The sequence below is a fragment of the Mytilus galloprovincialis genome, chromosome 5 (genome assembly GCF_965363235.1).
Source record: "Mytilus galloprovincialis chromosome 5, xbMytGall1.hap1.1, whole genome shotgun sequence".
In the NCBI taxonomy this organism is placed as follows: Eukaryota; Metazoa; Mollusca; class Bivalvia; order Mytilida; family Mytilidae; genus Mytilus; species Mytilus galloprovincialis.
The window spans coordinates 13,608,909-13,624,576 of NC_134842.1; the positions used below are offsets into that span (position 1 = coordinate 13,608,909).

The 15,668-nt window shown below is 31.9% G+C and overlaps 1 protein-coding gene across 1 annotated transcript; it reads right to left on the reverse strand.

Moving 5' to 3' along the window:
• Positions 1-8,320: 8,320 nt before the first annotated feature.
• On the reverse strand, positions 8,321-15,160 carry LOC143077003 (stimulator of interferon genes protein-like). The gene is made up of 5 exons (XM_076252894.1): positions 14,865-15,160; positions 12,827-12,922; positions 12,206-12,444; positions 9,063-9,249; positions 8,321-8,412 (listed from the first exon to the last, which is right to left on the reverse strand). Exons 2-5 carry the CDS (start codon positions 12,897-12,899, stop codon positions 8,321-8,323), a joined length of 591 nt encoding a protein of 196 aa, XP_076109009.1. The 5' UTR covers positions 12,900-12,922; positions 14,865-15,160.
• Between the last annotated feature and the right edge of the window lie 508 nt (positions 15,161-15,668).

A 15,668-nucleotide genomic window follows, 5' to 3' on the forward strand; every position in this document is an offset into this window, starting at 1 on the left:
GTCTGCAGTCATACCAGCAATTCTTCATTCCTTCATCTCATGTAAACATGTTATAGGTGCAGCATATTGTCCAATAAAATATTTGTCCTGTAAAATAAATTTTATATGCAAATATGTTTATTCCAAACTTAATAAATGTGGAAAAGTTTGGAATAAACATATCAACATCGAACACAGAACTGTCTAATAAGTTCGCACATTTCTTTATCAATAAGGTCACCACAATCAGAAACGTATTAAGTCAGCAACATTCCTTTAACAGAGAGTTATCTTTGGCTGAAGACACTCCGTTTAATGGCGAGCCTTTGGTTTGTTTCAAACGCATAACTAACGATGAAGTTTTTAAAATAATCAGCAAGTCACCGAACAAGTCATGCGAGCTTGACCCTCTGCCGACGCATATTTTGAAACAAAATGTGGATGCTGTGGTTCCATTTATCGGTAACATCATTAACACTTCGCTTGAACAAGCAGTAGTGCCTTCAACATTTAAAGAGGCGCTAGTAAGACCTTTGTTAAAAAAAACTGGACTTGATAAGGAATTGTTTCGGAATTATAGACCAGTCTCTAATCTTCCTTTCATCTCAAAATTGTCGGAAAAAGTAGTGGATAAACGTCTTGATCAGCATCTTGACAACTACAGGCTTCGTGATCCTTTACAGGTGTAACATGCAATTTTGAACCAATTTAGCAAGTTATCTAGCTGGGGGATATATAAATTGCTCTTATTAATCTATGTTTTACCACAGAATTATGGTATATACAAAAAAAGCCCTTTTCCAGTTTCAAGAAAAAAGGGGGGATAATTTCTCATTTATGTCTTAAGTTTAAACTGATATATTTTTATTTAATGAAGAAACTCTGATAAAAATATGACTATTAGTAAGCACATAGCTTTCCTAATAGAAATTAATAAATAAAACAATAAATATTGAGAATAAAAATGATATTGGCCAATGGTAATATCCATATGCAGTTTTCTTTGAATAACCCATATGTTACTACCAGTCCAATTTGAGCTTAAAATTAATAAAATAGTATTTGGACTAAAGCTTTATATGTTTTTTATTGCTTGAAATAGATCATAGAATGAAATAAAGTAATGCTCAAGTCAATATAGCAAGTTTGGTTCTGTTATAGGTGTAACACCACTAATTCAGGCCCGGCCAGAAAGCACATACCAGAAAGTAGTACATATTTAACACAAAATAGTTACTACGCATGGACATAATTTTCAATATATTTAGAATATTTTATTAATATTGGTATCAAATGAAAGCTGCATGACTGGTGATCATTGCAGAACAATTTTGGACTGATAAATTTGAATAATAAAATAATGGCATGAAATTTAAAAAGGAGGGTACATTTTGCCTTTTTGTCAGATCGGAAGTACCTGTTTTGGTACATCCGAAGTTCCGGGAACCAGTTCTTTCTTATATGCAATGTAAGGTATGTTGATTTTTTCAGTACAGGACACCAGAAGGTGTTGCTTTGACATGCAATGATTGTCACTTTATTTGAACTTAAGATAAAAGAGCTGTGACCACTCGAAATTGAGGAATTTAACATAGAAAGCAATGGGGCCATTAATTAGTGGTGTACTTCCTATTACAGAGAATCACCAGGAATCCCATTTTTAGAAGTTGTACCTATTCCAATGAAAATAAGTCCAATTTGATGTTAGTAATCATGTTTAATCATCTTTTTTTGGTCAACCGTCCTGCTTATGGGAAATTTAAGCTCTTAAATTGGCATACTCAAGTATGTTAGCCTTTTATGGTCATACAGCATGCATGCAGTTAAGACTTGACTCCAAGTTCTTATTTTTGCATTTTTTCTGATTGAAATCAATAAAACAAGTATTTTATGACTTGTATATGGAACAAAATAGCTCTTGGTCAAAATAATCTTATGATTTTTCAAGTTTTTTTGTTTTTCTAATGGTAGCCTTTTACAATCAAGGCAAATGGTACATACTCATATAAGAATTCTAAAATCTCACTGTACATGCACTTTTGAACCAGTTTAGCAAGTTATCTAGCTGGGGGATATATAAATTGCTCTTATTAATCTATGTTTTACCACAGAATTATGGTTTATACAAAAAAAGCCCTTTTCCAGTTTCAAGAATAAAGGGGGGATAATTTCTCATTTATGTCTTAAGTTTAAACTGATATATTTTTATTTAATGAAGAAACTCTGATAAAATATGACTATTAGTAAACACATAGCTTTCCTAATAGAAATTAATAAATAAAACAATAAATATTGAGAATAAAAAAGGTATATTGGCCAATGGTAATATCCATATGCAGTTTTCTTTGAATAACCCATATGTTACTACCAGTCCAATTTGAGCTTAAAATTAATAAAATAGTATTTGGACTAAAGCTTTATATGTTTTTTATTGCTTGAAATAGATCATAGAATGAAATAAAGTAATGCTCAAGTCAATATAGCAAGTTTGGTTCTGTTATAGGTGTAACACCACTAATTCAGGCCCGGCCAGAAAGCACATACCAGAAAGTAGTACATATTTAACACAAAATAGTTACTACGCATGGACATAATTTTCAATATATTTAGAATATTTTATTAATATTGGTATCAAATGAAAGCTGCATGACTGGTGATCATTGCAGAACAATTTTGGACTGATAAATTTGAATAATAAAAAAATGGCATGAAATTTAAAAAGGAGGGTACATTTTGCCTTTTTGTCAGATCGGAAGTACCTGTTTTGGTACATCCGAAGTTCCGGGAACCAGTTCTTTCTTATATGCAATGTAAGGTATGTTGATTTTTTTAGTACAGGACACCAGAAGGTGTTGCTTTGACATGCAATGATTGTCACTTTATTTGAACTTAAGATAAAAGAGCTGTGACCACTCGAAATTGAGGAATTTAACATAGAAAGCAAAGGGGCCATTAATTAGTGGTGTACTTCCTACAATCAGCGTATAGGCCACATCATTCAACTGAGACAGCCCTGCTTCGTGTTAACCATGATATCGTGGAAGCACTAGATGGACAATTATCAATGGTGTTGGTATTACTTGATCTTTCAGCAGCATTCGATGTGATCGATCATTCAATATTGTTTCAACGGCTCGAACATTCGTATGGGATAACTGGAAAAGCATTAAATTGGATTCGTTCTTATCTTACCAACAGGAACCAGCGAGTCGTTATAGGGTCGGATAGATCAAACGCCAGTCATCTGCTTTTCGGAGTTCCGCAAGGTTCAGTTCTCGGACCAAAACTGTATTGTCTTTTTTCGAGACCAATTGGAAATATATGCCGTCGTCATGGTTTCAAATTTCACTGCTATGCAGATGACACACAGGTCTACATGACAATCAAACCGCTCGATGACTGGAACAACTACGTTAAAAGACTTGAATTGTGTTTGGAAGAAATTGGCATTTGGATGTCAAACAATCTGTTGAAACTAAACCAGGATAAAACGGAACTGATCGTCTTTTCATCGAAACATCAGTCGAAGAACATGCCTGTTTTCCAACTTAAAGTAGGTGAAAATGTCATCAATAGTGTCACATCGGTACGTAATCTTGGTGTTTATTTTGACAGCCGTCTTACCATGGAAAAACAAGTTGCGTCTATCGTAAAATCGTGTAATTACCATCTGTGCAACATTGGACGAATCCGACATTTCATCTCTACGGATGCTTGTAAAACTCTGGTTAATTCCCTTGTAACTTCCAGACTTGACTACGCAAATAGTCTACTCTTCGGCGTTAACAAGTGTCAAATTGAAAGGTTACAGAGAGTTCAGAACACTGGAGCCCGTCTTGTTACGAAAACTAGGAAAAGAGAACACATTACACCTATTCTCGCTGGACTGCACTGGCTCCCTGTTGAATTCCGGCCAAAGTTCAAAATCCTTGTCTATACGTACACGGCACTGCAAGGAACTGCCCCGGACTATATACAGGAACTATTACATCTCCAAACAACAACTAGGGCACTACGATCAGAGGGCAGCCTTAGACTCAAACTGCCACATGTCCGAACAAAAACGTACGGCGAAAGACAATTTAATCGTGCTGCCGCTTCCCTATGGAACAATCTACCTGTACAAATTCGTCACTCTAAATCTGTTCAGTGTTTTAAAAAACAATTGAAGACATATTTTTACAGACTTACGTTTAATAAGCTGTTCTCTTAATTCTTATTCCTTTTTTTGAAAATGTGCTTTGATTTTTGTTTTTTTGTTTTCTTCGTACAATTCTTATTCTAGCAAAAGTTTTCATGACCATTTCAATCATTTATTATAATCTTTCTGCTAAATTTTTAATATATTTTCGCTTTCTATGTTTTAATTATTTTGTACTTATTATTGATTTTAATTCTATTATTTTTCTATCAATATAATTATTTATGTTCATATATCTTTCATATATACGTTTTTAGTTCATTTAAACATAACATTTTTTTTTATTTTCATTTTGTTTTGTGGTTAACTTAATATATTTTTATCATGTATATATGTAAAGCGCCTTAGAGTGATTTTATTGTTATATAGGGCGCTATAGAAATTTTTACTATTACTATTATTATTTATTAAAAGTAATAACAGGAAAAAACTTATTGGGTACCTGTACTCAAATAAATAATTAAATAAAGGCAACAGTAGTATAACGCTGTTCAAAACTCATAAATCCATGGACAAAAAACAAAAACGGGGTAATAAACTAAAACTGAGGAAAATGCATTAAATATAAGAGGAGAACAACGACACAACATTAAAATGTAACACATACACACAGAAACGGACTAAGCATTAGACAAAAACCTATAGCAAATATAACATCAAAAACAAATACATGAATTTGGGATAGATAAGTACCGTGACACGTCTTATAGTAATGTGAATTCACACTCATAAATATGAGAAAACAAACGACACAACGGAAACACAACGTTAAAATGTAACACACACAGAAACTAACTATAATTTAACAATGGCTTTATTCCTGACTTGGGATAGGACATGTTTAAACAAAAAATTATTGAATAAATACTGAATTTCTTTTGCTTTTCTAAAGGAATTATCTATCTAGAGGAATTTGTAGCAAATCTTGCCAAATGATATCACATTACACATTTATTGACTCATCTCAATATACAAAGTACTGATCTGAAAAATGCGGCAAACATCCAACCTTATTCCCAAACACCCTATGGTCATGGTCAACATTAATTTTAAGCATCAATAGCATCTTCATGGCATTCAAACAAACATTCTGTTGGACACACCAAACTAAGTTTTTGACCTTAACCTTGGAGGCAAACATCTTCTGCTAATCACTAATACCATGTATCAATAATAATTTCCATGGCATTCAAAAATAGTTCTATGCCAAATACAATTTACACAGATAGATAGAGGGACAAAGTAAATTGAATATAATAATAAACTGAATTTTATACCCACCCATGTTTTTCCATAATATTATTTATGAAGGAATCATATTTTTTTCAAGAATCGTGTTTCAATATTTTGTGGCATGATATACCTATTGATACAGTTCCCAGAAGCCGATTCAGGACTTAAATAGAAGAGGGCACCAATGACAATGTTAGGAATAGGAAGTATTAACCATTTATGGGCCCAATCCCTAAATTTTCCTCAAGAGACTAAAACAAGACTTGGCAATTTATGATAGTCCTCAATGAAGATAAGTTTTCAATGCCATAAGTAATTATTCACTGATTCTTATTGGTTATATAGTTGTCAATCAAACAATGTTAATAATGTCATATACATACACAAGCATTTAATAATCAGTTATCATATCATTATATTCTAGATCCTCCGTGCACACTGGTCATATTCTGTTTCTTTCACAAAATTATTTTTCCAGAATTTAAAGTAAGAATTAGTATGAAAACAGACTTACCGGTTGATCAGTAATTTTATATATTTGACAAGAAACGGTCTACTTCCACCAAAAGGATGAATATCAGGAGTAGTTGTAAAATTAGTAATTCTGTTATCTTTGTCTTTCATCACACCTTTAGCATCACAACTCTTTGGTATTTTTATAAACAGAGTTTCCGGACACTTATAATCGCTTATATTCTTTTTCTTAAAAGACTGTTCAATGTTTTTTAAAGCATCTGCAAAAGAAGAAAATACTCAAAATCATCAAAGCATATCTAATCTTAAAATATGCTTGTTCAACATTCTCTATTTTCTCTTATATGAATTTGAAATAAGAAACACAAAGGAATTGTGTTTTACATGTTAATGTCAAGCTAGGCAAAGTTTTGAGTCAACCAGGAACATTTATAAAAGCCTTTGCATTAGTCATAAATGTAGCTCCAAACGAAGGAGGGGATTGGGCTACATGTGCATCCCTTTCTATATACTTTTTTGAAAATAATGTTTTGTGTAAGATAAAAAAAATTATATTCAGTTCATGAAAGTAGCTTCGATATTCCTTTGTCATCACAACAGTCACTCATACTGACAAACTATGCTCTTTCTCTCATATTATATTTATAATCTTACCTGGTAGGATAACTCTTAGATAATTAACAACATAACCCCAGGCAAGTCCATTGGCTACATCACCAGCAGGTAGTAACATTTCTGTTTTCAATGGAAAATCTTCTCCTAAAACAAAACCAATTGTTTACAGACCTGTCAGAGTTATGTCCCATCACAAATGGATTACCATTCAAGAGTGATGCGCCTTTACAAATGGAAAAATTAATGAATTTTTCGTTTCTGTTGTCTTACTTTAGTTTGTGATACATATTTGTTTTTCGTTCATTTTTTTTTTTTTTTTTTTTTTACATAAATAAGGCCGTTAGTTTTCTCGTTTGAATTGTTCAACATTGTCTTATCGGGACCTTTTATAGCTGACTATGCGGTATGGGCTTTGCTCATTGCTGAAGGCCGTATGGTGACCTATAGTTGTCAATGTCTGTTTCATTTTGGTCTATTGTGGATAGTTGTCTAATTGGCAATCATACCACATCTTCTTTTTTATATCAACCTGATATTATGAAACTAATATACAATGCTTATTACCACAAAACAAAGATCAATTTGAAATTTGGTGTCATCACTTTTACCATTCTAGTGTTATGCTCTTTTACAAATGGAAACATTTACAAATTGTTTGTTTAAGTTTTCTGACTTAAGCATGCCTCAACCAAATGTTATGAAACACAATGCAGAGATCAAGTTTGAAATTTTGTGGCCCTCTTTTTATGTTCATGAGTTATGCCCTTTACAAATGGAAAAATTAGGTATACAAATTACGTTTTTTTCATTTATATCGTGTCCTGACCTTTTGATTTTTGAGCATGACCTGATGAAGGATTATTAACTCTTTTAATATGTGTTGGGTGCATTGAAATTTGTATTATACACTTATAACAAAAAAAGTAAACCAAACAAAAACTACAAAAGTTTATCTTTCTTTGATGAATAACAGGCACTTACCACTGACAATATTGTGAAGACTTTTAAGATGAGATTTTGTTTGTCCATTATAAGGTACATAAGTAACCCACTGTAGAGCATCAGGTATGTAGATGTCATTCCGTCTATCTACCACAGGGATTACCCTTACCCTCCTTTTGAGGATACCATCATGGAGCGCAGCTAGTACCCTCAGCTGTAGCATCTTGTCCTTAACTGAATTCTGGGTCATCAGAAAAATAAACCATCTACAGTTCTGTACAGCTTTGATTAGTGTATTAGACTTCACATCTGGATCATTTGGGCTGTCAGGATTTTTCAGAATACTGTGTATTCCCTTCTGTTCCAGGTATTCAATAATTTCTTTGGCACTCTGTTTGTCTTCTGTGTCTTCAGAATGAGCTATGTAAACCTGATATTGGTATTCAAGTGCTGGTGTAGGTTCTAAGTCTTCCAGCTTAGGTCTGATTGGGCTTTCCTGAAAATGATCAATATATCAATACTATTTATATGATGTGTGTTGCCGTAGATGAAAGTGTTTTTAAATTAAAGATAGATACTGTACATTTTAAATAAAACCTTATAGTCATAATTAAAGTAAAACATCATAGAACTAGAAACAACAAAAAGGCTGCAGCCATAAAGTATTGGTTCTCATTGCCTTATTTGATTCCACTTTGTATGACCTTTAATAATTATTGCATGTCTTTTACAATTCAAATTCAGGTGTTAAAGGGGACAACATCATATTTTCAATCTGTTAACTGTGTCCAACTCTATTATAGTGCCTGTACTTATCTGTGTCAAGGACAATGGTGTGTATTTTTAGCCAAAATTCATAAATACTTAATCAATGTTTCAGTATGTTTTCTTTGACATTACTTTTTCAGTTAATTGTAAATCTTTTTTTATTGCTTTTACTAAAACTTCAGACACTTTCTCAGTTTCATCTGTAAAAACAAATTAGGTGATTTCATAATCATTTTTTTATGCTACATTAGAGTTTATAAAACAAAAAAATGTCTGCATTTTTCAGAGTCTGTTTAGACTGGTAAATTTTAGACAGGAGGCGATTTATATTTGGAAGGAATGGCTTGTTTTTTATGTTGTATCAAACACTAGATCTATTGTAAATAGACACTTTATAGATAAAAAATATCTCTAGAAGTCTTTTCTATCTCAGGCATAGATTTCCTTAAAACTTTTAGGAATTTTGGTCCTAAATGCTCTTCAACTTCGTTCTTTACTTGGCCTTTTTAACTTTTTTTGGATTTGAGCGTCACTGATGAGTCTTTTGTAGACGAAACGCGCGTCTGGCGTATACTAAATTTAGTCCTGGTATCTATGATGAGTTTATTTGGTTATTTGTGTTACTTGGGTTTGCTAACTCATTTTCAAAACTTTCCTTTTTGAATTTTCCTTCCTCGGAGTTCAGCATTTTTGTGATTTTACTTTTTACATATAACAATGACTAGCACCACAGGATGACAAGTCCCTTTTTATTTATATAATGTGCAAAACTTTATCATTTTCATTTGATACTACTATCATCAATATCAAGACTATTTTGTATTATAATTTTAAAATTTGTGTAAATTACCATTGAAAAGAACAACTCTTGCTTTATTTCTAGATATTTCAAAGTAGTTTATCACAGAGTTCATGGTAAAGTAAAACCTTGCTAACTGTAACTTCTTGTCATCTATACTAAACTTTGCTAACTGGTGATCTTCCATTGCTTTCATTGCCGCTATAGCATTTGGGTATTCACAAATGCAGAAATATGTCTAAAAAGGTATTTGAAAAACATGACCAAACACAATATACAATATGAGTGCATGGTACATTTATTGTGAAACATTTTTTTTGTAAAATCTATAATAGATAAAAAAAAAATAAGCTTAATTTCCTAAAACAGTTTAAAAAATAATCGGACTACAAAATATAACCATACTTCAGGACATCTTGGAATTTTGTAACATGCTCCGGTGTAGTGTTGTCTCATTATCAATCATATTATCAAACCACATCTTTCATTTTTTAACTCATACTGGTTTTTATTTTAAGTCATCTCTGCAATTTTTCATGGACATTTTTTCAAATGGGTAAATAAATGAAAGCAAAAAGTTAAAACATAGGCGTGTTTTACTTAATTCACATACAATGTCTCATGCAAGCACAAAATGATATAGTGGGCCCTATCGAAACGATTTAAGGTCAAGGAATAGAAAATTGGTTATGCCACAATTTCTGCTAAAATTTTGCTTACAACCTTGGCGCGTTAAAAGATAACTGAAATTCGAAAAACAAATGCATTTATCTCTTTTATTATCTGGAATATAACTGGTTAAATTCTTTCAAAATAAGCGAACATTTGTAAAGAAAGTGCCTAATATCAGTAAAAAAACTGTTTTTGTTTTTTAGTTAAAGTTCAAATTATAGTCCAGTCAAACTAAGTTTGAACCTCAAACTAATTGCAACAGAAAATGTTTTAGTTCTAATCTATAGCATTAGTACCCCAAATATACACAGAAAAGGGCCCCATAAAATCTAACTTGACGAAAGCTAACATTTTGCATTTTTAATTTCTCATGCAAATTAACATTAGAAAGGAAGATAACTCCGCAAAAATGAGTCATTTTTTTGTCAGTTTTTGGTTGATTTTCTTTAAATTAATGTAAAATATGATACTTTGATGAGGTAATAATTCTTATTTGACTCAATTATATAATCTTCTGCTCATGAAATGTACAAAACCGAAGAGTTATGGGTATTTTTTTGCACATTTCTCATTAAAGAAATTGCAAATATATGGCTTTGTGACCATTTAAAATAAATAATGTTAATATTTGGTATAGTTTATATATGAAAATTATATTTGTTTGACATCTACCTTGTTTAAATAAACTTTAAACCACAAAAAGAATAATATAAGCTTAATTACTTTTACCGAACCAGATGCTCCGCAGGGCGCAGCTTTATACGACCACAGAGGTCGAACGAACCCTCAACAGCTGGAGCAAATATGGACACAACAGTTAAGCTTGATACAGCTCTGAATTTGGATTGTGATTAAATAGTTGACACAACATAGGTTTATGACACAGAATGAATGTGGTCTGAGAGCTTACACTTAAAAACTTAAAAATTTTAAATTGGACATTTACATATTATGGTCCAATATCCAAAATCAAAATACATGGTTAGAGTCAGCATATCATAGACCCCTAAGAATTGAATTTTTGAAAATCAAATAATGTTCAATTTTAGACCCTTTAGACCTCAATGTTGACCGGTTTGATAACTGGGCCTAAATATTACAAATTTAAATACATGGTTAGATTCAGCATATTGAAGAACCCCATATATTCAATTTTTGTTGAAATCAAACAAAGTTTATTTTTTTACCCTTTGGACCTTAATGTAGACCAATTTGAAAACGGGACTATACTGTGCAATTGAATATTTCTTGCTATTGCGTAAAACTGTGAAGTGGAAAATTTCTTGCTTTTCTGCAATATTGTGCAATTAGATATTTCTTGTTATTGCGCAATACTGTGCAATTGAAGATTTCTTGCTACTGCACAATACTGTGCAATAGAAGATTTCTTGCTATTGCGCAATACTGTGCAATTGAAAATTTATTGCTATTGCACAATACTGTGCAATTGAAGATTTCTTGCTCTTGCGGAATACTGTGCAATTGAAAATTTCTTACTTGCACAATACTTAATATGATAATTTTGGACCCCGACTTGGACCAACAATTTAAATTCAGCATATAAATGAACCCCAAGAATTCAGTTTTTGTTAAAATCAAGCTAAGATTAGTTTTGGACCTTAGACCAATTTGAAAACAGGACTAAAAATTAAGAATCTGAATACAGTCACGTTTAGATTTGACATATAAAAGAACCCCAATAATATACGACCAATAAATTTTCAATTTTTGCGGTCGTATAAAAAGCTTCTGTTGCAATTACATCAAGGTTATGGTCAAATTTATGCTAGATTGACTGGACTAAAGGAGACAGAGTTAGTTGTATGCAACATTTTAGCAAAATCTTTGACATAGTCCATTTACTGTAAGTAATGACCTTTTAAAAGTGTAAGTAATGACCCTTTAAAAGTGTAAGTAATGACCCTTTAAAAGTGTAAGTAATGACCCTTTAAAAGTGTAAGTAATGACCCTTTAAAAGTGTAAGTAATGACCCTTTAAAAGTGTAAGTAATGACCCTTTAAAAGTGTCCTGTACCAAGTCAGGAAGATGGCCATTGTTATAATATTGTTCGTTTCTGTGTGTGTTGCATTTTAACGTTGAGTCGTTTGTGTTTTCTCTTATTTTTTAGATAAGACGTGGCACGGTACTTATCTATCCCTAATTCTTGTATTTGGTTTTGATGTTATATTTGTTATTCTCGTGGTGTTTTGTCTGTTGCTTGGTCCGTTTCTGTGTGTGTTGCGTTTCGGTGTTGTGTCGTTGTTCTCCTCTTATATTTAATGCGTTTCCCTCGGTTTTAGTTTGTTACCCCGATTTTGTTTTTTGTCCATGGATTTATGAGTTTTGAACAGCGGTATACTACTGTTGCCTTTATTGATAAACATAAAAACATGAACCCTATTGTGAAGTTTTACCAGCTTGGACAGGAGCTCAAATTTTCATTAATTATGAAAGAGATAAAATTGTAGAAAAAATTAGATAATCATAGCTCCTCAATAAAGATACCATTCATAGTTATTCACCTGGTCACCATCAGTAACACTGTAAACTTGGACTGCAAGTTTTCTAACGTTTCCCCCTCTAATTGTATTGGAAAGTTCCAAAACTGTGACCAGTTTGATATTTTCATCTATTTTCGACAGATCAAAATGGCAAGTACATGATGTTGGTACCATTTCATAAAACTTTGTTGACACATGGTTCTGAAGGGGGGTTAATTGATTTTTATACCATTCAGATTCCTTCAAATTATTTTCTAAATCTGTTAAAAAAACCAAATGGCATAGAAGGTAAAATTAAATTCTAAATAGATTATTAAAGAATAGAAGGCAGAAATTCAAAGAAAACAGCAATAGGTTGTAATGCTAAACATTTTTTGTTAATATGCACAAGCATTGATTATGTCTAAGTTGAACTTTTTTTTGCTAATGACTTTTTATGTGTTGTTTTCTTCCTTCCACCTGACAGTCTAAAGAGTGGGGAATACTTAGATACACTTGTAGGCTCAAACATCTTATATAAAAACACACATCTTTGACCTATAATGTTTTTTTCTTAAATTACAGATTATGACTTGGTTGGAGAGTTGTCTCATGGCACATCTTCTTATATCTAAAACAATTCATTTAAAATAAAAGGTATACCTTGTAGGATGTACTGAAGTAACTCTGCATAATGTGACCATACCAAACCATGAGCTACATTTCCTGCAGGCATCAATTGTTTTATAGTCTCTTTTTCTGAAATAGGAAATCAAACAATTTTTTGATATACTTATTTATTAATTGCAGTGTGTTCTAAAATTGTAACAGTTTACAATACTTACAAAAAAGTAGTATCAATAAGTACTAGCTTAATCTTTACTTCTCATTTAAAAATATTTTGAAGTATAAAGGACACACAGTATTAGTACTCTTTTTTATTGTATATTTAAGCTAAAAAGCTCAAGACACTTTATACTCCATCGACTAATTTTCATTGGTAATGGAAGTTGGAGTACCCATTGACTTTTGACAGGAAAATAGCAATCCTAGTCAATTAAGAGTCAAATGCACCTTGCCAAGAGTGGGGTATCAACTCACAACCTCAGAATTGACAGCCCTAGTTGTCAATGCAGATGAACTACCTAAACCACTCTACTACAGTCTAAGCTAGTGGTACATATGTTGTCCCTCTTTTCATTGACATACTGTTTTAGCAGGACAGAAGTTTTGAGTAAAAAAAAAGGCAGGATGTGACACTTGCAAAAAAAAAGTCAGGACGACAATTTAGTTAAAAAAAGTCAGAATAAACTAAAAAAAAAAAGGCAGGACCGATTAGAGTGAAAAATAAAAAGGCAGGACACAGTTACGGCTAAAAAAATGTAACTGGTTAGCATTTTTGGAATTCAGTATTCGGACCTTCCGACGGTTAACCGCTTAACCTTTGACAACACTATTAAAAATGCATGTTTTTATACTCTTAGTTTAACATAATTTCAGACATGAGGCAGTTTTCTTCAAACCAAATTACCCACTGTTTAAAAAATACATTATAATGATTAGATTAAATGTTCATAAAATATAAAGTAGTTTTTAAATTATGGGTTAAAGACAGGAATGGATCCAGCTTGAATGTAACTTTGTAGGTAATTTTTTCTGAACTTGTTTGTCTATTCATTGTCTTTTGTTTTTTGTCATAACATATTCATTGTCTCTTTGACAAACAAGCTTTGAATGTTCCCTTGGGATATTGTGCCTTTTAATTTGTATGACATACATCTATGATAAAAGAAGATGAGGGATATTGTGTCAACCAAACAGTCTGGGGTAAGGTCCTGGTGTTGTTTATTTGGATTTTTTAATTCTAAAACTGTCTACATCTGTTAGTAAATGTATTAGCTGATGTCTGTAGTGGTTCTTTATTACCTATTTCAACATAGCTCTTAACCTTACAATGGTCTCTGTAACCCAAGAATCATTTTCTTTCATAAACACAATTTTTCTAGCTTCTTGTAATACTGCAATTTGTGGAATCTATTACAAAAATTAAATAAATCTAAACTATATATATATATGAAACTTATATAATGACCAAAATACAGAATAATAAAAATTAAGAATGGAAATGAAGAATGTGTCAAAGAGACAACAACCTGACCAAAGTTAGTTTTGTGGTAATGTGCTAGCTCAAGTGCAGCTAGTGAGTGATGTCATATGGTCAAGTTCTAGCTAGGTCAAAGACTTTGAAATTGGTGATGCTTTCCTAGCTGTTAAGGACATTCATGCATTTTGGTGTTAGTGCATACATGGCGAGTTCAGAATTAAAATAAACATATATGTGTCGATGGGTATGACGCCTACCACCATGATCTTAATCGTCTCATCTTTGAAAAAATATATATTTCATTTGTCCAAATTAATCTTCATAAATGACCATGTTTCAGATCAAATTTAATAATTCATCTATGAAAAATCCATGATCTTATTAGTTTAAGATTATTCAGACTGACAAATATTGTTACCATTTTTTAAAAATGTTACAATATTGACATTGAAATATTGATATATATTAATATAACATTACAAAGAATATGTCTGTACCAGACTTGTGTAATATGAGTAAAAATTTTTTTTAATCCTTCTGAATAAATGAAGCGTTGAATTAAGTGTTAAAACAAATAAAAAACAAGATTATACATACATCTTTCTCTTCTATACCATGTAGTAAAAGAACAACTGAAAGCTGCTGTTTCCTTTGGGATCTCTCTAGACCGATTAGTAATTCTAGATTGCACCAGCTACTTTGCATAGCATTCTTAGTGATGAATAGTAGTGTCTTATCAACTTTATCTACCAATTCTGTTAAACTAGACAGAAATATTTGTCCTGGTTTTAATTCATCCTGAGTAAGGATGTTTAAGTCTTCAAACACTTCCAATTTTGGAAGGATTTCATCAAATACCAGTTGTTGATCATCAAAGTTCATTACTGTGAGAAAGGAATACTTTTATGGTGGTCATTCTTTTCCTGAAACAAATTTTAAAAGTGCATTAATAACTATCTTTTGTGGTGTTGGGGGCATTTCATCAAACCTTCTTGGCACAGTTATGAAAAGATGTTGATCCTTGATTTTGAAAACAGTGGGTATAAATTTTGAGTATTTGAAGAACAACCAGTAAGAAGTCTTGATACCGTAAATGAAGCTCTATAAGTGGAGAAGCACACTGTACCCCCAAAATCCTCCTCAGCAAACTGTGTTGTATAAAAAAAGATTATATTCACTATACATGTTTTGTACAAGAACGAACGGCAACTTGCACAAAACACATTTTGTGAGCGAAACCCCAGTATTCATGACTTTAGAGAAAGGTAACCTCCATAATTGTCTCAGAAGGAAAAGCCCTTGTTTGCCTAATGAAAAATATAGAATTTTTTTAAATACTAACTTACTAAGGCTTTTTCTACTTCAGCTGTATTTGGCAAAACTTTAAGGAATTTTTGGTCA

Coding starts and splice junctions, on each gene's coding strand:
- LOC143077003 (XM_076252894.1), bottom strand. CDS start 12,899: ATGCCTGCAGGAAATGTAGCTCATGGTTTGGTATGGTCACATTATGCA. Junction 12,445..12,826: donor ACTTCAGTACATCCTACAAG/GTATACCTTTTA, acceptor TTTTTTTAACAG/ATTTAGAAAATAATTTGAAG. Junction 9,250..12,205: donor GTGTTACTGATGGTGACCAG/GTGAATAACTAT, acceptor ATACCTTTTTAG/ACATATTTCTGCATTTGTGA.